Genomic DNA, 25,202 nt, shown 5'->3' on the forward strand with positions numbered 1-25,202 from the left:
TTGATCTACCTGCCTCTCTCTGTCTCTCAAGAGCTGGGTGATTGGTTTTTTTCTCCGCCGGTGAACTGAGCCAATTCAAGCCAGATTAGAATATATTAAAGGCAGGTTTATTGGGAAACTGTTCTCAGGCAAGTTCACTGGCCCCAAAGAATGAGGCCAGGGAAGTCACCATGGGGAAAGCGGAGGGGCAGTGGGGAGGGAGAGAGAGGAGGAGTGCCAGAAATTCCAACATACCCAGATTACATAGGAAATAGCCTCTGCTGGGGGGGGGGGGGGCGGGGAAACAGTCCAGCCGCTAAGCTGGAAAGTTCAGGGTTGGGGGCAAGGTATGCCAGATGGGGACTGAGGGATGCTGGGAGAATCTGGAGGTCAGGTCTGCTTTGATATGTAAAAATATGCACCCAGTCCCTTGTCCTTGTGGAGTCAAATGCTGGCATTAAAGGCTTGCCCAGTGTGTATAGTAGCTTCATGTGTGTCAATGGTGTCTCAAAAAATCTGTAACATGTATGATAAATAGTCTGTAGGTATCATTTTAGCTAATTCTTTTAGTCATAGGAAAACTTCATGTGTAAGGACCTCAATGTGTAACAGTAGTTAAAGCCAGAGGGGGCTTCTGTTAAGAGGTGAGATCTCTGGACGACAACACTCAAATTCCCCATCTTTCATAGACAGCCCACCAGAGCCTCATAGAAGCCAATCTTTTTTGTTTTTTGTTTTTTGTTTGTTTGTTTTTTGAGACAGGGTTTCTCTGTGTAGCCCTGGCTGTCCTGGAACTCACTCTGTAGACCAGGCTGACCTCGAACTCAGAAATCTGCCTGCCTCTGCCTCCCAGGTGCTGGGATTAAAGGCGTGCACCACCACCACTGCCCAGCCATAGAAGCCAAAAATGTTAGCTGAGTAGTAGTCGCGCACACATTTAATCCCAATGCATGGGAGGCAGAGGCAAGCCGGTCTCCGTGAGTTCGAGGCTAGCCTGGTCTACAGAGCTAGTTACAAGGCAGCCAAGGCTACCTACATAAAGAAACCCTGTCTCAAAAAAAAAGGAAGAAAAAAAGTTGACTCAGAAGTCTTTTGAAAGTATTCATGAGATGAACCTTGAGGCCTGCGCCTAGCCTCCTGCAGTCCAGATCCTACCTCACAGTATAGCACCTATACAGCCTCTATACCACTGGCACCAATGACAAGCACCAACTGTCCTGCGTGTGGGGTCCCAAAGGACATTGAATATATGTTTATCTGTCGCCCTCGCCTGTGGCTCCCTGGCTGCTTCCCTCATGACTGACTCTCCACCTCAGCTGCTGTTTTGCTGATGACTGCATAAAGTTGATGATACCCCTGAGACCTGAGCCCCCCATGCCCCCACTAGGCCTGCTTGCCAAGGCATCTGTTGATCCACTGGGTCTCAGTCTAGAACCTGCTAGAAAGCCCAGACCAAAATCCAAAGTCTTTTCATGGCCTGTGACTCTAAAAGAATATTACTTGGCCCCCTCGTCTCTTCCCCTCTCCCTCCCTCCACGTGCTCCACACTCAGCAGTGCTCACTCTCAAAGGTGCTCACCACTGGGGCTCTCTGCATCTGTCATCCATCACTGCGGGGAGGGAGGGCGTGTCTTTGCATCTCAAGTCTCTCTGTGAAGCTTTTATTGTCCATTGGTTCCTCCCTCTGAGAGGCAGAAATGGGTCCCAGTATCTTCCCAGAGAAGCCTCCTGTACTGGCTACTATTGTGTCAACTTGACACAGCTGGAGTTATCACAGAGAAAGGAGCTTCAGTTGAGGAAATGCCTCCATGAGATCCAACTGTAAGGCATTTTCTCAATTAGTGATCAAGGGAGAAAGGCCCTTTGTGGGTGGGACCATCCCTGGGCTGGTAGTCTTGGGTTCTATAAGAGAGTAGGCTGAGCAAGCCGGAGGAGACAAGCCAGTAAAGAACATCCCTCCATGGCCTCTGCATCAGCTCCTGCTCCCTGACCTGCTTGAGTTCCAGTCCTGACTTCCTTTGGTGATGAACAGCAGTATGGAAGTGTAAACTGAATAAACCCTTTCCTCCCCAACTTGCTTCTTGGTCATGATGCTTGTGCAGGAATAGAAACCCTGACTAAGACACCTCCCTTGGCTCAAAGCAGCTCCTTCCCATCCATCACTCCCTCACCTACTCTATTTCTATCTTCACAGTACCTACATAATGTCTGATCTTCAGGGAACCTCTTGAAACACCATGCCATTAGAACCAAAGTGTGGAGACAGCAGCTCCGTAAAGCTATTTAGTTCCTTCTCTCTCTACGTGGGACAAGCTTATATACAGTGGCGTTTGGACTGGTTAAGGGGTGAGACCTTGGCTCTCTCAGATACCACAATAAGCACAATGACATCACCCTTGTCTCCTCCCATTGCAGGCCTGACATAATGTCTGGGGTTTCTATCTGTATTCCCAAGCTCAGGCATTCAATCTGATATTTATGAATGACTGACTAGTGAGAATGAATGGATGGATGGATGTAAAGTAGTTCTTTCATTCAACAAGTATTTATTAGCAACTACAACGCACCACTTTTAGAGTGAGTGACAAAGTCCCTGAGCTCCTGTGTCTTTGTTGGACAGACAGACAATGACAAGTAATTAAATTGTTAAGGAAACAATCTAGAGCTAGGGAGCTAGGGATGGTGGTGCACATCCTTAATCCCTGTACTTGGGAGCAGAGGCAAGCAGATCTCTGTGAGTTCAAGTCCAGCCTGGTCTACATAGAGAGTTCTAGAACAACTGGGGCTACATAGTGATATCCTGTATTGAAAAGCCAAAACCCAAACAAAACAAAAAGCAATATAGGGGTGGAGAGATGGCTCAGTGGTTAAGAGCTCTTGCTTATCTTGCAAAGGACCCAGTTTCCATCCCCAGCACCTACAAAGCTACCTACAATCAACTATATCTCCAGTTCCATGGGAGTTTGGTTTCCTCTTCTGGCCAGCATAGGTATTACATACATGCGGTACACTTAAAGGAAAACATTTTAAAAAACAAATAAATAAAAAGATAAAAACATAAGAGAGAAAGAGACAGAGAGAGAGAGAGAGAGAGCAATCTGTTATATGCCCTGAACATTTCAGAATGTCTCTTGATGGGTAGACCAAGAAAGCAAGATCCCAACAGCTCTGTACCCAGGTGTTTGCTCAGAGTTGCTTCTGCAGAAAAGGGATAAGGCGGGGCTGGTGAGATGGCTCAGTGGGTAAGAGCACCCGACTGCTCTTCTGAAGGTCCAGAGTTCAAATCCCAGCAACCACATGGTGGCTCACAACCATCCGTAACGAGATCTGGTGCCCTCTTCTGGAGTGTCTGAAGACAGCTACAGTGTACTTACATATAATCAATAAGTAAATCTTTAAAAAAAAAAAAAAAAAAAAAAGCCGGGCGTGGTGGCGCACGCCTTTAATCCCAGCACTCGGGAGGCAGAGGCAGGTGGATTTCTGAGTTCGAGGCCAGCCTGGTCTACAAAGTGAGTTCCAGGACAGCCAGGGCTATACAGAGAAACCCTGTCTCGAAAAACCAAAAAAAAAAAAAAAAAAAAAAAAGAAAAGAAAAGAAAAGAAAAGCGACTCCTGCGCAAAGGACAGATGTGTTTACCAGCCGCGATAAAGCTACCTATACTAGAAGGCCAGATAGTGGTGGCGCGCGCCTTTAATTCCAAGACTCTGGAGGCAGAGGCAGAGGCAGAGGAGGCAGAGAGGCAGAGAGGCAGAGAGGCAGAGAGGCAGAGAGGCAGAGAGGCAGAGAGGCAGAGAGGCAGAGAGGCAGAGAGGCAGAGAGGCAGAGAGGCAGAGAGGCAGAGAGGCAGAGAGGCAGAGAGGCAGAGAGGCAGAGAGGCAGAGAGGCAGAGAGGCAGAGAGGCAGAGAGGCAGAGAGGCAGAGAGGCAGAGAGGCAGAGAGGCAGAGAGGCAGAGAGGCAGAGAGGCAGAGAGGCAGAGGCAGAGGCAGAGGCAGAGGCAGAGGCAGAGGCAGGCAGATCTCTGAGCTTGAGGCCAGCCTGACCTACAAACTGAGTTCTAGGATAGCTAGGGCTACACAGAGAAACCCTGTCTGAGGAAAGAAAACAAAACAAAATAAAAACAAACAAAAACTACCCACGAGCTGCATGTGATGGATTGTATGTGCTTGGTCCGGGGAGTGGCAGTATTTGGAGGTGTGGCCTTGTTGGAGGAGGTGTGGCCTTGTTGGAGGAGGTGTGGCCTTGTTAGAATAGGCATGTCACTGTGGGAGTGGGCTTTAGTACCCTCCTTCTAGCAGCCTGGAGGTCAGTCTTCCACTAGCAGCCTTCAGATGAAGATGTAGAACTCTCAGCTCTGTGCGCACCAGGCCTGCCTGGGACACTGCCATGCTCCCGCCTTGATGATAATGGGCTAAACCTCTGAACCTGTAAACCAGCCCCAATTAAATATTTTCCTTATATGTTGCTTTGGCCATGGTGTCTGTTCACAGCAGTAAAACCCCAACTAAGCCACTGCACAACATTCACAATGAGCCATTGTGGAGCTCCCCAGACATGGGAGCCTATCACTAGCTACTATTTTTCCTTTGATTTTATTTTAAAGACAAGGCCTCATTGTCCCAGGCTGTCCTCAAACTCACTATGTAGCTGAGGATTACATTGATGCTCTGACCCTCCTGCCTCTACTGTCCCACTGCTGGGATCATAGGTGTGTGGCCCACACTCTGTTTTTGTCATTCTGGGGACCAGACCCAGAGCTTTGCATGTCTGAGGCAAGCGCCCTGCCAACTGAGTCACATCGCCAGCTCAGACCGTTTCCGTAAAGTAAATAAAGCTGTGTGTCCTTTACCTCTTCCTGGCAGCACCCAGCAGACAGGAGTGAGCTAGATTATCGGTCTGTAAGTAGAACAGACTCTCAGATACTGAAGTTTGTGATGACGACGTCAAGATTAGTGTCCTAGAGAAAGCAAAACGGAAAGAGGAAAGGAGCCTGGGGGGGGTGGAGGCTGGAAAAGGTGTTGTTTTAGGTAGGGCCATTAACAAAGATCCCACTAGGCTCTCAGAGACTGAATCACCAACCAAAGAGCATATATGGACTGGACCTAGCCGTCACCACACACACACACACACACACACACAATTGTAGCAGATGTGCAGCTTGGTCTTCATGCAAGTACCCCAACAACTGGAGTGGGGGCTGCCCTTGACTTTGTTGACTGCTCGTGGATCCACTAACTGAGTCGCCTTGTCTGACCTCAGTGGGAGATGATGTGCCTGGTCCTGCAGTGATGATGTGCTAGGGTGGGTTGGTACCCAGAAGGGACCTCCCACTTCTCAGAGAAGGAAAGGGTAGAGGGGAGGGGCTTTTTGAGGGGTGGACTGGGAGGAATGGGGGGGGCACTGTGATCAGGATGTAAAGTGAATAAGCAAATTAATGAGAAAAAGAAAAAAAGAAAGAAAAAAGAAAGGCCCTTCTGGGAACTACTTATGAGGAAGGAGGTTGCTAGGAGTGGGAGGGGCCAAAATACTTATATACATTTATAAAAATGTCATGATGAAACCCATTATTACACATAACTAATATATACTAAAAAACAACAACAACAACAAAAAACATCTAAGCCGGGCAGTGGTGGCACGCACCTTTAATCCCAACACTCAGGAGGCAGAGGCAGGCGGATTTCTGAGTTTGAGGCCAGCCTGGTCTACAGAGGAGTGAGTTCCAGGACAGCCAAGGCTACACAGAGAAACCCTGTCTCATAAAAAACAAACATCAAACAAACAAAAATCTAAAAAAAAAAAAAGGATCAGTGAGATAGCCTCATGGTTAAAGGTGCTTGCAGCCAGCCTTTGACAATCTGAGTTCAATACATGGGACCTACAGGGTGGAGGGAAAGAATCAACCTACCAATGGTTGTCCTCCAATCTCCACTCATGCACCATGGCATGCGCATACCCATATATACACCCAAGGTGAATAAGCAACGTGCAAAATAATTATAAAAGAAAGCCCTCTACCAGGGCATGGCGGCCCCTGCCTATAATCCCAGCATTTGAAAAGGCTGATTGCCCAGAATCGGAGGCCAGCTGAACACTCAGTAAAACCCTGTCTCAAAAAACAAAAACAAAAACAAAAACCACACAAAGGAGAAAGGCCTCGTGCAAAGTTGGAATTGGAGCAGACATATGAGTGATCAGATGAATGGAAGTTCTAATTGGAATACTTTATTCCAAGGGAACAGGAGGGGACCAACATCCTGGCCAAGGACAACCTAGTGGTCGTTGTGCTGGAGGCACTTTCAGAGGGAGTTTGTCAAGAGCCAGGACACATGGGGGCCATAATAAGTATTTGCAGCACAAGGAGTTGCCGCTCATAGGCTGGTTTGATCAAGGACGTCGTGTGTTCTGATGTCTGTCTCAAAAGGATCCTGACACTCTAAGGAGAATGGCTGGCTGCCCTAGGAAGTTTGATGAGAACAGGGAGCTGGTGAGACAGTTCAGATGACAGATGACAGCAGCAGTCCTAGTTAAGACTGACATAGTGGAGTGTATCTTTAAAAAGAACGCATGGACTTGCTAACCCACTAGATGTGAATCCTAAAGCAGACTCAAGAGTGATCCAAGACCTGGGCTTGGTGTAGCACAGTCATAATTCCAGCATTTGAGAAGCAGAGGCCAGCCTGGGCTACATAATGAATTAAGGCCATCGGGGGTATACAGAGTGACATTTTTTCTTTTTCTTTTTCTTTTTTTTTTTTTTTAAAGTCATGTTAAGTTTTATTCTGAACAACTTTAAGGATAGAGCTAGCTTTCGGGCAGGAATACCATGAATGAGGCAGTTAACCTAAAGGCCTGTCTAGTTCTTTATGTGTCTAGTGCCAAAGCCAAAATATCTCCTTAGAAAGGGGCTGGGGGCTGGGAAAATGACTTAGGAGGTAAGAGCATTTGCAGTGCAAGGGTGAAGACCTGTGTTCAAATCCCCAGCACCCAGGAAAAGTCCTATGCTTGTACTTGTGATCCCAGGTGCAAGGTCTAGTGCCCTGTCGTATCGTAGAACTATTTCAGCTAATGAATTTACCTGTTCATAGATGTAGGTCTATCTGGTTTTAACAGGTACCTTTCCTGGTATGCCAATAGGCATTATAGGTAGCCATTTTGTCCCCTATACCAGGTAATTTCCTTTTGACCTAATAATCCAGCCTTTAAAAAAATTAATGTATTTATTTTATATATGTGAGTACACTGTAGTTTCAGACACACCAGAAGAGGGCATCAGATCCCATTACAGATGGTTGTGAGCCACCTCTCCCGTTCCCCAATCCAGCCTTTTGTACAGGACAAGGGGCTATGTGCTTTCTTCCGTAACTACTTCTGGCTGAAATTATGCAGAACAAGGATGTTACTGTGTGGCTTCAAGAAAAATCCTTGTTTCTGTGAAAAAAATTAGAGAAAATTGTCAAGGATTAGATTTACTAACAGTAGAGAAAGAAGGGTGTTCTTCAAGTAGGAATGTTGCTTCTATGTCAGTCAAGCATGCATAATAAAAGACAAAATCCGACAATGCAAGGACTCCAGACTGATCTCCAAAAATGCAAGGAAAATTTTAATGGCTCCAGCCAACGGATCCTTGACAGCCCATATGGAATAGGAGACAGTCCTCCTTCCTTTTCTGTTTCTGTTGTTTGTTTTCCAAGACAGGATTTTTCTGTATAGCCCTGGCTGTCCTGGAACTTGCTCTGTAGACCAGGATAGCCTTGAACTCAGAGAATATTGGGTAAAAGCGTCAGGGAAAGAACACCCTGTCCCTGACTTGACCTGGAACTGCTCCAAGTCTTGGAAGTCCCCACCCCTGTGACTCAGCCTTCATGGCGAAACAATGTTTCCTACCCTGTGATACTTTCCCACTAAGTTCACAGTGCAACTTCAAAAGCCATGTAAAAAGCCTTCTGCTCTGTCTAGCCCACAGCTGTCTCTGTTTCCAGTCAGAGGCATCCTGTTTCTCTCCAGTAAATCTCTCACCTGAGGTTTATTGCTTGGTGTGACTGTGGAATTCCCAATTGCCAAGATACCTTTGCATCAGAAAACCCTTGCAGTACCCAGCTGCCTCCCTCCTTTTCCTTCTTTAAAATGAAAATTTTACTTATTTTTATGTGCTCGGACACCCAAGAAGACACTGGATGCCTTGTTCCTTTATTGCCCTCTGCCTTTGAAAGAACCTAGTGGGGAAACCCCCACTCAACTCCCGATTCGGTGTGCACCCAAGAATCACGAACAAACAGACCATCTTGATGTAAAAACACGAGGTAGTTTAATGGTGGAGCTCCGGGTCGAAACGTGGATTGGACCACGAGGCTTGGAAGCTAGGGGTTTTTATAGAAAAGGGGTGGGGCTGGGGGAAGAATTGGCGCCATTTCACACGATTGGTTCATTTAAACATCAGCAGACTGTACATGCAGATAACATTTAACTTAGCTCAGAAGGGCGGGAGATAGGGAGGCGCCAGACCAGTCTAGCATGTCCTTCTCTCCAGCATGTCCTTCTCTTTATCTTTATGGCCAAACAGCCTCAGGAATGTCTTAACGACGGGCCTGCCCAGGCATGTCCTGGCCTGTTCTTCTATGTTCTTAGCCCCAGGTTTCAAAGCTCACAAACAACTCTTTGGGCTATTTGACATACATTACATGAATCACAGGTCTCAAGTTTTATTTTCTTTCAGGGGCAGTTTGTAATATGTCAGCTGAGTAGAAATCTTCTGAGACAGATATGGACTAGGGACAGAAGTTAAAGTTTAAGAACTTAAATCATATGAGAAGACTAGGCTGACTCCATGACAGGCTTCAAATTGGCAGTTTAGGAGACTAGGCCTAAGAACTGGGCAAGTCCAGACAGGCCGGTTACTAGAAAAAACAACAAACAAACAACAACAACAAAAACAGGCTTCAGGCCGCTAGTTAGAAGCTGACCCACCAACCGGGCATAGTGGCGCTCGTCTTTAGTCCCAGCACTTGGGAGGCAGAGGCAGGCAGATTTCTGAGTTTGAGGCCAACCTGGTCTACAAAGTGAGTTCCAGGAATGCCTGGAACTAAAGCTGGAACAGAGCTATACAGAGAAACCCTGTCTCCCCATCAGGAGCTGCCTAGCCACCTGGCTAGAGGCCAGGACAATGGATCAGCAACAGTTTCCAGATTTCCTCAGCTACTTCCTCAGCCACAGTTTCTAGACCTCACTTTCCAGCCCCATTCCCTGGTAATGGAATGACCGTGGAGATGGAGCAAGATATAGGTCACCTATCCCAGAATCCCCTAATGTGCTTTAAATCTCAGGCTTTCAAACTTACTTGGCTGTCTCTCTCTTCTGGTAATGGGAGACCCCAGCATGCTAGACTTCTGCAGAATAAAATACTCTCTGTTTACATACTATTGAATCCCGGGTACCATTCTTCAGTGAAGCACGGACTCTTATACATTTGTACCTTTCAGGCCCCTAATCCTGGTACTTGAGGGAGGGGAGGAGTCCCAAAACCAAGGGAGAAGGAGATCACACCCTTGGGAATAGACATGTGGGGAAACAGGCTGTACTTATCTGGACAGACAACCAACCATTAAGAGTACTGGCTGTTCTGGGACCCAGGTTGGATTCAGCGTGTCCACATGGCAGCTCACAGCTCACAACAGTCTGTAACTTGTTTCAAGGTTAACTGACAACCTCTTCGGGGGCATTGTGCACATGGTGCACATGCAGGCAAAAACACCCATACCCATAAAAGAAAAAAAAATTTTTTTTAATTAAATTGAAAATCTTTTTTTAAAATGCAATAAATCTTTTTTTAGAACGAAGATAGTAGAGGCTGGCTGGAGAGATGGCTCAGCAATTAAGGGCTCATACTGCTCTGAACATGGCACCTGAATTTGCTTCCGATGGGAACCAAATACCCATCAAGTCAAGTGGTTCAGAACTGCCTCTAAATGCAGTTCCAGAGACTCTGACTCCCTCTTCTGAATTCCGCAGCCACCTCCACTCACATGAGCCCGCGTGCGCGCGCGCGCACACACACATATGCACGTAATTAAAAATAAATCTTGGGGGGCTGGCAAGATGGCTCAGAGGTTAAGAGCATTGACTGCTCTTCTGAAGGTCCTGAGTTCAAATCCCAGCAACCACATGGTGGCTCACAACCATCTGTAATGAGATCTGATACCCACTTCTGGTGTGTCTTAAGTACAGTGTACTTATATGTAATAATAAATAAATCTTAAAAAAAAATAAATCTTGGGAGTGAGGAGTAGGGTCAGAGACAGAACAGGCTCTTTTAAGAGTGGCGGTTTCTGCCAGGCGTGGTGGCGCACGCCTTTAATCCCAGCAGGACAGCCAGGGCTATGCAGAGAACCCTGTCTCGAAGAAAAAAAAAAAAAAGAGTGGCGGTTCCTTTTAAAAGTGGCGGCTCAGAGCCGGGCGTGGTGGCGCACGCCTTTAATCCCAGCACTCCGGAGGCAGAGGCAGGCGGATTTCTGAGTTCGAGGCCAGCCTGGTCTACAAAGTGAGTTCCAGGACAGCCAGGGCTACACAGAGAAACCCTGTCTCAAAAAAAAAAAAAACCAAAAAAAAAAAAAAAAAAGTGGCGGCTCAGAAAGCCCCGCCCGGACGTGCGTACTGCGCCCCGCCCACTAGAGGCGGGCCTTGCGACGGTTTGAAAGCGCCATGCGCTGAGCCGAGTGGCGCTGCTGCCGCTGAGATGTCGGTGCTGAGGTCGATGGACAAACTGCCCGACCTGAACAGGGCTACCGTCTTGGTAGGTGCGGGCAGCGCCCCTGGACCGGCTTCCCGCAGCCTAAGCCGGTGCCCTTCCTCAGCCTCAGCGCGCTCCGACAGCGGGGGGCGGGCGGACGGGCGCGTTACTCTGGACCAATCGGAGCGGCGGCTCGCGAGGCTGAGGGACGCCTCCACCAATAGGCGCGCGACTGATTTTACCACCGGCTGAGTGGGCGTTCCAGTTCGAACGTGGCTTTCCCGCGTTTCGAAGAGGAGGCCGGGCGGTCCCCCTCCGTGGATGGCTCCTTAGGGGTCCTCTTCTGAGGAAATGGCTCCCTCCGAGCCGCCTCTAACTGAGTGTGTACCCCCAGGAGGGATTCCGAGTGCGGGGCCCTCTAAAGGAGCCGCCCTGCTCGGGTCTCCATCTGCCTGGTTCTCTCCCTTCGCAGCTGGTGAGCACCGAGGATGCGCTTCTGCAGCAGCTGGCGGAGTCGATGCTCAAAGACGACTGTGCGTCCGAGCTGAGGGTGTAAGTTGCTGAGGTTGTAGCCTGAACTCTGGGCTGGCATGAGGGAAGGGAGCCTGCGGGAGAGAGGGCCCCGCTCCTAGCTGGCATCAGTCCTCCGTGATCCTGCCTATGGTTGTCGAGTTGGCTCCTTTACTGGTCTCTGCAAATGTTCATAGGTCATAACGCACGCCAAAAACACACTCACGGGTTGGGTATTTTCTCATTGACAAGGCTCGGAGTTTAGACGTCAGCATGTAAAAACAACAGGGGAGGTGTGTTTTGGTTTCCTTTCTCCTCTTGCTGTGATAAAATACCCCGACAAAAGCAGCTTCCTGGAGAAAGGACATGTTTGGCTTGCTCGTTGGTGCGGGAATTTGAAGCACTTGGTCACTGTATATCCACAGTCAAGAGGAAGCAGCGAACAAGCACAGGCTTGCAAGTTTTTATTTGGCTTTCTCCAAACTGAAGACAATTCAGAATTCTTTCCTAGGGGATTGTGCCACTTGTAGTGGGCCTTCCTACCTCAGTCCAATTAAGAAATTACAAACGAGGGCTGGAGAGATGGTCAGCCGTTAAGAGCGCTGTCTACTCTCACAGAGGTCCTGAGTTCAATTCCAGCAACTACATGGTGGCTCAAAACCATCTGTAATGGGGTCCGTTGCCCTCTGCAGGTGCATGCAGATAGAGTACTCACACATAAAATAAATATTTTAAAACATTACAAAGCATCTAGAAAGTTGAGACTCCCCAAGATGACTGACTCTAGGTTGTTTCCAATTGACAATTAAAAGTAACTATAACAAGGTGACCAGAACCCCAGGGGAGTAGAAAATAAACACCTTTTATCTTCCAGGCCAACATGAGAGGACACATTTGTAACCACAGCATTATGAGGTGGAGGCAGGAGGCTCCAGGCCATTCTCTGTTACATATCGAGTTCCAGGCCAGCCTGGGCTACATAAGACTAACCAACACAATAAAAGAAGGCTTCTGGTTCCCACCCCCAAACCACACACAATCAGCTTCTCAGGACAGAGATTTTGACTCTGGTTCACTGGGGAATCCTCAAGGCCTTATGCAGTAACTAGCACAGAGAAGATGCTCTGTTAATGACAGTTGGGTTTAATCTGGTTAAGTCATGATCCAAGAGATGCTGATGCTGTCTCGGGCTGGTACGAATGTAAGGGAAGGATGTCTGAGGAAGGCTTAGTGAGCTAGCCCAGGGAAGTGACATAGAAAGTGGCAAGGCTCCAAAAGCTTTGCTGGTGGCAGGAGGGTCTGGCATGGGATACCTGCAGCAACATTCTGAGAATTCTTTAGTGCCCCCAAATGTGGAGGAGCAGTAGTTGCTGTGTATTTTTCTAACCTCATCAAGCTTTTAGGCTTGAGAATATGAAATTCATTAACCCCAGCCCAATCTCATAACTCAGAAGTAGAACAGGATTTTTGAAAATTCATTTTTTCTTTTTTTGGTTTTTCAAGACAGAGTTTCTCTGTGTAGCCCTGGCTGTCCTGGAACTCACTCTGTAGACCAGGCTGGCCTCGAACTCAGAAATCTGCCTGCCTCTGCCTCCCAAGTGCTGGGATTAAAGGCATGCGCCACCATCGCCCGGCTTCATTTTTTCTTGAACAGTGTGCTTGAACAGTGTGCTAGCTACCAAAGAAGCCTCTTGGGCAATGTATATTTTATGTAATTTTTTTTGTAGGCATGGTGGCACAAGCCTGTAATTCCAGCACAGGAGGCAGAGGCAAAAGGATCAGGGGTTCAAAGATTAACTTCAACTAAGAAAGTAGAGGCCACACCAGGGCTGCATAATCCGTTTGGTATGAGGCACATATGGGTTCAGGTCTAAAATATGTATCTTTTAAAAAGTATGACATTTTTAAAAAATGAATGTTATACTTTTGGTTAGTATTCCTTGAAATATATTCTAAGAGGGTGTTTTGGGTTTATTTTTTTATGGGGGGAGGACTGAGGGGGTTCTGTATAGTCCTGGCTGTCCTGGAACTCACTCTGTAGACCAGGCTGGCCTCAAACTCAGAAATCCGCCTGCCTCTGCTTCCCAAGCGCTGGGATTAAAGTTGTGTGCCACCATGCCCTGCAATAAATGTTTTTTTTAAAAGTAAAGAAAACAAAGGAGAATGCCATATATACAAAGAATGGGTGGCAGAATTCAAGAAAAGCCTTCAGGTGGGTGTTTGGTAACTATAGAGAGCAAGCCCAAATAAAATAAAGGCTTAGCTGAGGTCACACAGCTGGCTAATGAAAACAGGTGGGTGGAACCCATTTCTGCCTCAGCCAGCAGGGTTTGAGTCCTCTTAGCACAGTAGTCCCTAACAGCCCCTTCTGGCAGAAGGAATCAGTCCAGAGAGGCTTGGGCAGAACTGGCTCCATCCTGCTGGGCTCCGTTCGAGGCAGCTTCTTTCGCTATAAAGGACTATGTGTGGCCAGTCACTGTGAGCTGGGTCTGTGTGTCTAATCCTGCCGTGTCTTGTTTTTCAGCCACTTGGCCAACTCCCTTCCTCTGCCCTCCAATGTGAACCGGCCCCGAATTGACCTGATTGTGTTTGTGATTAACCTGCACAGCAAATACAGGTGAGAGGCAGCACCAGGCTCTAGCTTGGGTGACCGCTAGAACAGTAATCTGGTGATGGGAAAGCAGGAGGCAGTGGGAGGCTGCCCAGGGCAAGGAGGGAGGACTTCGGAGTTTGAAAGACAAATCATGACAACATCACCCGTTCCTCTAGTTAATGTTCGCTGAGATGTACTGTATACACCTAACAACAGAGTAGAAAACACCTCTGCCCTTGGGGTCCTCCTAGCCCGTGTATGCCTGGGTACCACATGCATCCCTAGTTCCTGAGGGAGCTAAAAGAAAGCATCCTACCAGCTACAACTGCAGTTATAGACGGTCGCCGTCAGCTGCCATGCGGGTTCTGGGACGCAAACTCAGGTCCTAGGAAGAGCAGCCAATGCTCTTAACCTTTGAGCCAGCCCAGATTCCTTCTCTCATTTTATTTATTTTGGTTGTAGCACTGGTGATAGAACACAGGCCCTTGCGCCCTTGTGGGCAAGTGCTCTCCTGAGGTTTTCACTAACACTGGGGATTAAATTTGTAGATACACTAAACCATATCAAAACTACAACAGTCAGGAGTTGGACAGCATTTGAGAAAAATACTACTATTTTTAAACACACCATTGTATTTGCACATAAAAGAAAAGTCCACCAAGAGTTACACCCGAGATTGACAACTGTTTTTTCTGGAGAATTGGCAGCAGAGGGTGGTGCCGAGAGAAGGATTCTGTTTTTTCTCTCTCTTTTTAGCCTATGTGTGTGGGTATTTTGCCTGCATGCAAGTCTGTGTACAGTATGTGTGCAGGGCCCACTGAGGCCAGAAGTGGGCATTGGGTCTCCTGGAACTGGAGTTAGAGACAGTTGTGAGCTGCTATCATGGGCATTGGGGACTGGACCTGGGTCCCCGGAGGAACCGCAAGTGTTCTTAACCACTAAGCCACATCTCCAGCCCAAGAGAAGGTTATTGTTTATATGTGTGTGTTCATATTTGCTGCTTGGTTATTTTATAAACATTCATGAACTTCTAAGTAAAGGTAAATTTTAAATGGTATATGGAGCTGGACAAGTGGCTCGGTGGTTATGAAGTTTTGGATCCCGGCATCCACAAGAGGTTCACAGCCTTCTGTAAGTCCAGCTCCAGGAGACCTAGTGCCTCTGGCCTCCACGGACACCTGTGTTGGTGTACCTAAATTCATGGAAGCTCCTGCCTATGCGTACTGTAAAATAATAAAATAAAATAATAATAATATAATATCTTTTAAAAAATAAAAGCGCAGGGACTCCCGACATTTAGGGTATAGAGACTGCAAAGGTCAGATGGTCAAGGTCATCTTAAGCTAGCCCAAGCTACATGAGATCTTGACACAGAGCGTGTGTGTACACCCTATAAATAAATTTCCAAAAAAAAAAAAAGATTTTCCCCCAGATTTTAGCTCGGTGTTCTGGTGTGTGCCATAATTCCAGTGCGTATTTCTGTCTTGCGGTTGCTTTCTTGCCTGGCTTCTCCTGTCCCAGTCTCCAGAAAGTGGAGGAGTTTCTGCAGCACGTGGACAGCAGCTTCTTCCTGGGGAAAGTGTGCTTCCTTGTCACAGGGGGTAAGTCTGGCCCCTTCCTGTGACACCCCACCTAGCTAGAGTGGTCACACTTACGGACCCTTGGGGAGGTGGCCTGCAGAGAGGTTCTCCTTACCGGACTACTGACTTTTTAGAAATTTAGTTTTGTTGGGTTTTTTGGGGTGTTTTGTTTTGTTTTGTTTTTTGTAATTTTATGTACATGGGGTTTTTTTTTTTTTTTTTTTTTTTTTGTCTGAGGACACCAGAAGATGGTATGGGGTCCTCTAGAACTGTAGTTATAGACAGTTGCAGGCAGTTCTGAGCCACCGTAGGTGCTGGGACTCAAACCCGGGTCCTCTGGAAGAACAGTAAGTGCTATTAACTGCTGAGCCCTGTCTCCAGCCCCAGTTAAGAATGTACCTTTGAAGGTGTCCAGTGATGGTGCACACCCTTAATCGCAGCCCTTGGGAGACAGCTGGAGGTGGATCTCGGGCGGGTATAGCCTGAAGTGTGTGTGCCTGGCTTCTTTGCAGCGGGACGGGAAAGCCACTGCAGCGTCCACCAGAACACAGTTATAAAACTGGCCCACACCTACCGAAGCCCGCTGCTCTTCTGTGATTTACAGGTGAGAACCCTGCTCATTGAGGCCGTACTATATATAGTTCAGTACAAAGAAAGGGCGGTGAACAGACAGTGAGCATATCAGGACTGCTTTCTGAACGGTCCCCAAGTCTCCAGTTGAGATGGCACCTGATATGGAAGGAGCCGTGTGATTGTGGCTTGAGGCTTAGCTCAAGTCTTGTGGTGTGCTTGGAAGTCCCTGTTAAGATCCCACTCTCCTGCTGGAGGGTAAGTTCTTAGGAGATACAGTGTTGTGTCTGTCTCAGTAACCAGCGTATCCCCGTGTCTTCCCTGCAGTCAGAGTGCCTGATCCTAACCTCCACAGACCACAGACCTTGTCTGTAGTGTCAGGTAACGTCACAGGACAGGACACACAGCAAGTAATAGGGGTGTTTGTTAAATGGGCAGTTATGTCGCTGGGTGTGTTGCTTCCATTCTTATCCATTAGCTTCTGTAAGTGTGCTCACCAGTGAGCCCTGGCTGGCCGTAGAAGGCTGGTATGTGTTTTCTCTCTATTGTCTTTTTCTATTCACTTTTTATCCCGCTCACTGCCCCTCCTCCCAGTCACCCCCTCTCCCATTCTAATTGTTATTTTGTGTATGTGTTGTGAACACACTGTGTGATGGATCATGTACCTGCTCATGCCCAGAAGCCAGAGAAGGATATTGGGTGGCCTTTATCTCCATCTGCCTGGTTCCCTTGAGCAGGGTCGTCACTGAACATGGAGCTAGACTGATTGCGAGCAAGCCCCAGCAATCCTCCTGCCTGCCTCTGCTGCTCCCTTCCCTCCACAGCAGTAGAGTTACTGGCACGCACAGCCACACACAGCATTTGACATGTGTGCTAGGGTCTGGATACATGCTTATACAGCAAGCACACTTACCCACGGAGCCCCAGAAGTGCACACTCCGCTGACACGTGTTGTTATCCTACAGGAGTTAATGTACACTCCCTGGGAGGATTACTGAAGGTTCTCTGGGCCTGAGCTGTCCTACCCACGGGCCTGACTTCCTCAGTTGCTCCAAGGGATCTTTTTGTTAGTTTCAAGGTTTGAACAGTTAGATCCTGGATCTGGCACCTTTTCCCAAAGACAAAGTGGCTCAGTGAAAACCAAGTCAGGACAGAACTCCACACATTCTGTGTCAGGAGTTTCCTGTTATGGGGTCTCTGGTCTGTGCCAGTGATGGCAGACTTCAGGTGATCTATAAACTTAGATGGGAAGTAGAACTTAGCCCCTCCCTGAAGCCAGTCTTAGCTACTATGTGAGTTCCTTTCCTACCTTTATTCCCCCATCAGTACATAGAAAGAAGGACAGAGGAGAGAAAGGGGATATAGAGATCTCTGAATCCAATTTCTTTCTTCTTGTTTCTTCTTTGAGCACAACTACTAACAAACCCTAACCAATCTCCCTTAACAACCGACACCGCCCACCCCCGCTCCTCAGGCCGCTAGCATTTACATACCTTCTGAAAAGTTCCCAGAATTCCAAACATCACGCAATCTCAGAAACTGTCTGCAGCTGGCAAAACCACGCCTCTGCTAGAGCACAGGCAAATCACAGTCAGCTGCTGTGGACGCCTGAAGCAGCGCCACACCACTACACCTGGGATTAAGACAAAAACATTCTTATATTTCTATGATTTCTTTCTTTCTTTTTAAGAAACCCAAAACTCCAGAATTACCACACACACACACACACACACACACACACACACACACACAGAGAGAACCATACTAACATGTGACTTAAATTGAGCTCAATTAGCCAAGGGAGTCACAGGAAGAGCTAAGTTAGCAGTTACCAGCAGACAGTGATGCTTGGGCCGGTTGTTAGCTTATAGAGGACCTGAGTTTGGTTCTCAGCATCCACATAACAGCTCACCATTGTCTACAACTCTAGATGTGATACGCTTTTCTATCCTTCTCGGGAACCAGGCGCGCATGGTGCAGGATATACATGCAGGCAGGGCACCCGTGCACATAAGGGGCACTGATGCCTTGGCTTGCAGTTAGGGCCAGCCTCATCACTGCTGTGTTCTGTTGCTACACTGCCCCCTACATCACCCCGAGACCAAAGCACTAATCAAGGTTTATATTCCGTTCATCGAGCACCTGTCTTAGTCACAGTTGTTTTTAGAATCCCTGACTAGATCCAAGCTCTGCCTCCAAAGGTGGCACCCAGCGTTCCCAGCACACCGGAAGTGTCTCCCGTGCCAGGTTTTCCTCATAACAAAGCTCTGAGGAAACACTCCAGGAAGACTCAGCTTGTTCAGTCACACCGCTGTAAGTTAGGCCAGCCCGTTAGTCTGCAGCCGTTTTCCCATTGTGACCTGCTTTCTGTGAGTCACCTGGCACCCACCCCTCAGTAGTTTTGTTTTTTTACTGAAGAGTCATCTTTGCTCCATAACCAAGGTGGTGGCTATGGTGCCTGCTAATCTGGATGACAGGTGCTGCTGCAGTTTCCCATATGGCCACGAGGTGGCAGGCCACACCAGCTTTTGAGTTTTCATGGGGCGCGAGGACTGGACTAGAACAGAGATGTGGCTCAGCTGGTAAGGGCACTGCTCTCAGCCTGAGTCCTGTCCCTGGGACCTGTATGAAGAAGGAATGAGAGAGTGGACTCTTTGCAAGTTGTCCTTTGACCTTCATGCGTGGGTGGGTTTCTCTGTGTAGCTTTGGCTGTCCTGGAACTCACTCTGTAGACCAGGCTGTCTTCCAGTTCAGAGGTCCTCCTGTCTCTGCTGGGGTTAAAGGTCACCACTGGCCAGCCTTTTCCTCCCCCTCCCTATTAAATGTAATTTTAAAAAGAAAGAAAGGAAAGCCCTGGGCCAGGTGTGTAGAGGGGAGCAGAGACTCCTGTGTGTTTCTAGTTGGCAGCAGGGCTTCCGATCCCTGCGCAGAGGCAGGCCTTCATCCCTCGATGAAGAGCCCATCTTTAGACCGGCGGTCCCCGCAGGCCTCTGAGTAGCCTTCTCAGAGCATGCACTTTGTCTTACCAAGTTGGAACCTCAACATATTTGGAGGCCTTTGTGTAACAAGAATTGCTAGTTGTCTTTTGTAGGAGGGAAATACTCTAGGGTAGTGGTTCTCCACCTGTGTCTCCTGCCTACCTGATATTTATATTATCATATAGACAGTAGCAAAGTTACACTTATAAAGTAGCAGTGAAATCAGTTTATGGTTGGGGGGTGGGGTCACCACAACATGAGGAGCTATATTAAAGGGTTGCAGCATTAGGATGGCTGGGACCCACTGCTCTAAGAGGTGTGTGATTCCCCCAGTGTCAGTTGTCTACCAACAGGCCCTGTGCTAGTGCTTGGCACACAAATCCAGCAAACACTGGCCCAGTCTTGTCAGAATCTAGCCCGGCAGAATATGTCTTCCCATATGACGTGGGCAGTCCTGGCTGTGGTCAGAATGGGCGGGGCATGTCTGCACAGGGCGTGAGTGACAGGAGGCAGCTGTGGCGCTCAGGCTAAAGCAGCGGGAGGTTGAGGAGTCAGACCTTTGAGGAGGGCGACTGAAAATGCCTCACATGCACAGTGTGCCTTAGTACCGCTGTAGGCATTAGAGGCACTGCACAGAACAGTATATACGTATATACATCCTGACTGTGCTCTCGGCAGGCCACTTGTGCTTGCTTGTTTGTAAAGTAAGAGAGAGTGACTCGGATGGGAGCTAAGGCTGTGGCTTCATGGGCAGAATGGATACCGAGGCAGGAAAGAGCTCGTGTCTCGGCAGTGGACGTGGTGCAGTCTACAGAAGAGTGCTGTCAGAGCAGTAAATGCAGAGGCCTAGAGCTTGCTCGTGTGTCTAGGGGCCTTTGGAGAGGCCGGGGCAGGAGTAGCTGAGTTCTGGGGTGGGGTCGGGGGTGGGGAGCAGTGGAAAATGTTAGCAGTGATGGTCAGGTCCTAGAGTCGGTAAAGACTGGCTCTTACTTGGAATGAAACTGGAACTGCTGAAGTTTGGAGCCTAGGAGACATGTGGCTTTGCTCTGGCTGTGAGAGAGATGAAGAGAGAGAGAAGGGCAGAAACGATGACAAGGTTTAGAGATTTTTCTGGAAGGGTTGAGTGGCTTGGAGTCATTGGTGTCCAGGGGAGAGTGACACGGAGTGGCCCATAGTCCTTGCTGTTTCCTGGACATTCAACAGAAAGTGCTGGCGGACAGATGTGAGGTGACAGGAAGACAAGTAAGGGACAACTGAGGTTTCCGGCATGACAGCTGGTAGCTGGTAGCATGGCACTGCCTGTAGAGATGAGGCAGGGTTGCAGGGAGTCAGTGACAGGCTGACAGTGCCCTGGGGCCGCTAGTGGGGCGCCGTTTGCTTTTCCGAAAATGTCTGCAAGTGTCTCTTACTTGCCCAGAACTCACTGGTTCAGGGCCCGGACAGCTTCACCCCCAGCTACACTGGGCTCTCCACCCCAATAAAGGGGTCACCTGTAGGTGACACATCCTGTCCATCCTCTTCTGTCCCTGTGGCTTCCTGCAGTGCCTGTCAGTGGCTGGAACTAGCAGTGGTTGAGGTCCAACCTATGCAGTGACTTCTCTGTGACCCTGTGCTTGACAGTGTCCTTGGCCTTAGCAGTCTTGCTTGTCAAGTCCCCCATTTCCTCTTGATCGGTGCTCAGTATCTCTGGGTTTGAAGAGTGAGGTAGGAAGCTGCCTGGTGTGCCCTTAAGGTGCCCCTGCTTCTCGTCCTCCAGCTCCATCTGAGAAGCTTCTCAGAGTGTGTCCACCGGGCCAGCCACCCCCTCACTGCTGTTCTGTGCTCTTCCCTGAAGGTGGAAAGCTTTCGTGCAGCCATGGCGCGGCGCCTGGTGCGCATTCTGCAGATCTGCGCTGGCCACGTGCCGGGCGTCTCCGCACTGAACCTGATGTCCTTGCTGCGGAGCCCCGAGAACCCCCCATCCAAGGAGCTGTGAGCACTGCTGCCCTCCACACGTTTGCTGCCAGTTCCAAAAGCAGCCACTATTGGCGAAGACCAGTCAGGGCCTGACAGGCCCAGAGGCAGCCTGCTCACTGCAGGACTGAGCTCCACCAGGGAGGTCTGCTGGGCAGGAGTCGGGGAGAGAGCCCAGCGAGACCCCAGCAGCCTCCCGTTTCTCGTCTCACCCCACAGAGGTCCCATCTGCGCCTGTCTACCATCATAATCCACCTAAGATTTTAGAACAAAAAGCCTTGGCTTTAAAAAGAAAGAAAGAAAGAAAGAAAGAAAGAAAGAAAGAAAGAAAGAAAGAAAGAAAGAAAGAAAGAAAGAAAGAAAGGAAATGTGTTGTAGATGCAGAAACTGACTCAGTACAATTGCGGGGGCAGAGTGTGGCTTCCAGGAGCCCAGGGAAAATGTCATGTCCAGGCCCTGCGTTTCTTCCAGCCTGGCTGTTGTATTCTGGTGCCCGTTTTTCCTGTAAGTGGAGCTGGTTCTACTCACGTTGAGAGGATTGAAGGAAATGACAGGTGGCTTGCTGCCCAAGACCACATTGCTCCCTACAACTTGTCGGTCTCTCTTGTAGATCACACACAGTGTCATGCCTCACACTGTAACAGCAAGGCCATCAGCAAGCTACCAATCACATTAAAAAAAAAAAAAAAAGCAATCCAGCCAGTGGTGGCGCTCGCCTTTAACCCCAGCACTTGGGAGGCAGAGGCAGAGGCAGGCGGATTTCTGAGTCCGAGGCCAGCCTGGTCTACAGAGTGAGTTCCAGGACAGCCAGGGCTACACAGAGAGACCCTGTCTCAAAAAAACAAAAACAAAACAAAACAGACTGAGCTATTGGGTTTCTCTGTGTAGCCCTGGCTATCCTGGAACTCAGGCTGTAGACTAAGCTGGCCTCGAACTCGGAGATCCACCGACCATTGCCTCTCGAGTGCTGGGATCACAGGCATGTTCCACCACTGCCTGGCAGTGACTGAGCTGATTTGTAAAGCCACTCTTACATCAGGAATGACAGCTGCAAGGTCGGAGTGTGACAAGTGACGAGCTAACTGTAGCATTGCACACTGGATCCAAAGAGAAGGTTGTAAAAGAGCTGGGTTGGTCCTGTCAGCCCCATCAAAGTTCCCGATGCTTCAGAAGGTGGCTTAACACCTTCTGATCTGGGGGTGCTGTTGAGGGAGCAGGGGAGCCAAGTCCTGAGCTCACCACACTCAGATGACAAGGACCATAGCTCCTTCCAGAACGTCCCAAGGCCCTGCCCCTACTGTGAAGTTAGGGTCATTCTTACCTCTCTGGGTTTTGTTTTGCTTTTGTTTTTGTTTTCTTCAAGACAGGATTTCTCTGTGTAGTCCTGACTGCTGGACCAGGCTGTCCTTGAATTCAGAGATCCACCTGCCTCTACCTCTTGAGTGCCAGAACTAAAGGCAAGCGCTACCACACCTAGCCCGAAGTACGTTTCTGTCTTGAAGGTAGCCCCCTGCATCCCAGTTTTGTAGGTTCCCTTGAGGCCACACAAGTCACCTGACACTTGCAGAGTGCTTCACACTTCACAGGGCTGTGCTCTCGCAGCGGCAGCTCCTGTCACCCTCCCAGCAGGCCTGCAGGGTTCATGAGAGCCAAAGGTGTACCCATAGGGGCACACCCTGCATTGCCCTGAGTTCTGTGTGGTCCAAGAGGATCTGAGATGGGAACACAGGGGTTTATGCCTGAGAAAGCAGCAGTCCTATGAGCTGAAAAACCTCCCTCACCGCAGACTGCCAAGGTGCTCTGGTTCTGTCAGTACCACAGGTCTGAAGCAGGGGACCAACTCAGGCGACCCTGACAAGACAGTCATTGGGGGCGGGGGGAACAGCACAGATGGATCCAGAAATGGGAAGGCTGCAAGCAAATGAGAACACGTGCACTGTCCCTAGAGATGGACTGGAAGGCCAGCCTTCTCTTAGGGACTAACATTGTCCCCAGACAATGGTACTGTGGTACCCTGGGTCCTAAAGTGGGGTCGGGGGAAGGGGTGCTGCTGGAGCAACATCTGAGCTAGAGAAAGCATGGGGACACTGTTATGTCACCTTTTGCTGACAACAGGAAGCTGCTCTCCTCTTACCCCCTCTGCTAGTGTGATGTGCACATCTCTGCCTCAGGTCCCTGTGCCACGTTTTCTTTGCCACCTGGTGCCATTTAACAAGAGAAATGGCATCACATTCTCCAGCGAGGGCCTGGGAGCCTTCCAGGCGCTGAGGAGCTTCAGGCTGTCGCCGCTGCCAGCTCCCTGCCAAGCTTGGCAGGGATCGTGGAACTAGAGGCACCTCTCTGGGGTTTGGGCTGGCCTGCCGTTGATGCACAGCAGAGCTGAGTGACACTTAAATGGCAGGCAGGTGCCCTCAGACCTTACCAAAGACATCGGGAAGCAGTTGCTCCTGGCAGTATGTCTGACTGAGGACATGACACTGGTGTACCCAGGACTGGGGCCTGCTGCTGAAGTGGAGTTGTTGGGTGACTCGGACCCAACTGACCCTAGAAGCTACCAGGTGCCTGCTACCTGTGTTAGGACTAAGATTCTCCCGAGAATTTAATTTACATCACAGGTTCCCCAAGCTAGGCTACCTGCTATGAGCAGTTCTTAGACCCCTACAGGAAGCCCAGCTCTCTGCAGGAGGATGCAGAGACACAAGAGTTCTGGCAGCTGTCCAGTGGGACTTCTTGTCCCTGCCTTAGTGATGGTGGCTGGCCATTCCTATAGAGACAAGGACTCTGCAGAATGGCATATCCAGTAAGCTCCACCTGGCTGGATGTGGTAGCCAGCAGACATGAGAGGGACTAGTTTTTCAGGCCAGCCTGGGCTACAGCATAGAACCAGCTCATAAGACAGGGAAGGCTGATGGGATGGTTTGTAGGCTAGAAGTATTTGCTGTTGAGTCTGTCTTCCACATAAAGGTAGGAAATAACACATTGAAACTTGTCCTCTAGCCTCACATCATTCAATATTAATACATTTTGCAAGGGGTGGGGGCGTAGCTCAGTTGGTAGATGCTTGCCGTGTGTGTGTGTGTGTGTGTGTGTGTGTGTGTGTGTGTGTGTGGTGTGTGTGTGTGTGTATAAGAAACCCTACTTCGGACCACAGTGTGTGTGTGGTGTGTGTGAGAAACCCTACTTCGGTCCACAGTGTGTGTGGTGTGTGTGTGTGAAACCCTACTTCGGTCCACAGCACCATATGCAGGCATAGTGACTCAAACCAGTAATCCCAGCTCTCAGGGAGGTTCAGGGTCATCGACGATGTAGTTCATTTGAGGCCAGTCTGGGCTGCATGAGACCCTATCTGATACAAACCAGGGCTGTCAAGGCAGGATGGCTCAGCTGGTAAGAGTGTTTGCTGCCAGGCCTGATGCCCTGAATTTCATCTCCAGAACTCCTGCAAATTGTCCTTTGACCTACCTGTGCGTGTACATGCCCACCCCACCCCCAAATGCCATTTATAAAAATACAATTCAAAACAAAACACTTAACAGCGCGTGCACACACACTTCAACAGAGGCCAGGGCTGCTTAGCCACAGGGGCAGTAGTGAAGAGAGAAAGGACCAGGTCTGCGAGGCTCACCAACAGGCTGCCTCGTGCTTGTGAGTACAGAGGTCAGTTTCAGTGTCTTCCTCTGCTGCCTTATTTTTGAGTCAGCCTCTCTCACAGAGCTCGAAGTAATTATCCAAGGTAGCATCACACCCCTCATGCCTTGGTACCCTCCTTGAGTTTTCCTCCACAGCCCTTATTACCCTCCACCTACTAGAATGGTTCCTTGCTGGAATTTGGCTCTATGGGCTGCCTGATGCTGCTTGCTGCTCCAGGACTTACTGGGTGTCTGGTACGTAGTGGGTACTTCCCAGATGGTGAAGTAGCCATCCGTGGGGTCTCCAGGAGGCCCAGAGCCCAACCACAGGTCATTCCACAAGCTGGGGAAGCTCCCACTCCTCCACCACAGCCTCACTGCAGGTGCACAGCTGCCTATTGGGGCCCCTGGGTGGGACTTGACGCTGCAGCCAAGAGGCTGAAGGTCTGTGGTCTCTTGTCTAGTACTGAAGGCCCTGTGTCCCCACACCAAGGCCAGGCTTACAGAATGACAGAACTGGAACCCAGTGCAAAGTGGGTGTGTAGGGAGAGGGGGCTGGGCATGAGTAGCCCAGGCTGTGGAGAGTGAATGGGGCATTGCTTCCTGGAAAGGCATGGCCTGCCATTGACTGGCCTGGGCTCAAAAGAGAAGAGGCAGAGGCCTCCCTGACCACTGTTGTGCCCGGG

The 25,202-nt window shown here is 49.2% G+C and overlaps 1 protein-coding gene across 2 annotated transcripts; it reads left to right on the forward strand.

The window, feature by feature from the left end:
• Positions 1 to 10,657: 10,657 nt before the first annotated feature.
• On the forward strand, positions 10,658 to 21,477 carry Cenpm (centromere protein M). 2 transcript variants are annotated; one of them, XM_029469439.2, is made up of 7 exons: positions 10,658 to 10,766; positions 11,176 to 11,255; positions 13,738 to 13,830; positions 15,328 to 15,407; positions 15,899 to 15,990; positions 16,284 to 16,337; positions 20,769 to 20,846. In XM_029469439.2, exons 1-6 carry the CDS (start codon positions 10,710 to 10,712, stop codon positions 16,329 to 16,331), a joined length of 450 nt encoding a protein of 149 aa, XP_029325299.1. In that variant the 5' UTR covers positions 10,658 to 10,709; the 3' UTR covers positions 16,332 to 16,337; positions 20,769 to 20,846. The 2 variants fall into 2 exon arrangements, with proteins under 2 accessions (XP_029325299.1, XP_021039182.1); XM_021183523.2 differs by lacking the exon at positions 16,284 to 16,337 and having other exon boundaries at positions 20,769 to 21,477.
• The last annotated feature ends 3,725 nt before the right edge of the window (positions 21,478 to 25,202 follow it).

The sequence above is a fragment of the Mus caroli genome, unplaced genomic scaffold (genome assembly GCF_978045245.1).
Source record: "Mus caroli unplaced genomic scaffold, Mus_caroli_1 scaffold_16, whole genome shotgun sequence".
NCBI lineage: Eukaryota > Metazoa > Chordata > Mammalia > Rodentia > Muridae > Mus > Mus caroli.

Bases quoted from the DNA above. Each gene is read 5' to 3' on its own strand.
- Cenpm (XM_021183523.2), top strand. From the start codon at position 10,710: ATGTCGGTGCTGAGGTCGATGGACAAACTGCCCGACCTGAACAGGGCT. The intron at 13,831-15,327 runs GTGAGAGGCAGC...CTCCTGTCCCAG, and splicing joins AACCTGCACAGCAAATACAG to TCTCCAGAAAGTGGAGGAGT. The intron at 15,408-15,898 runs GTAAGTCTGGCC...GCTTCTTTGCAG, and splicing joins GTGCTTCCTTGTCACAGGGG to CGGGACGGGAAAGCCACTGC.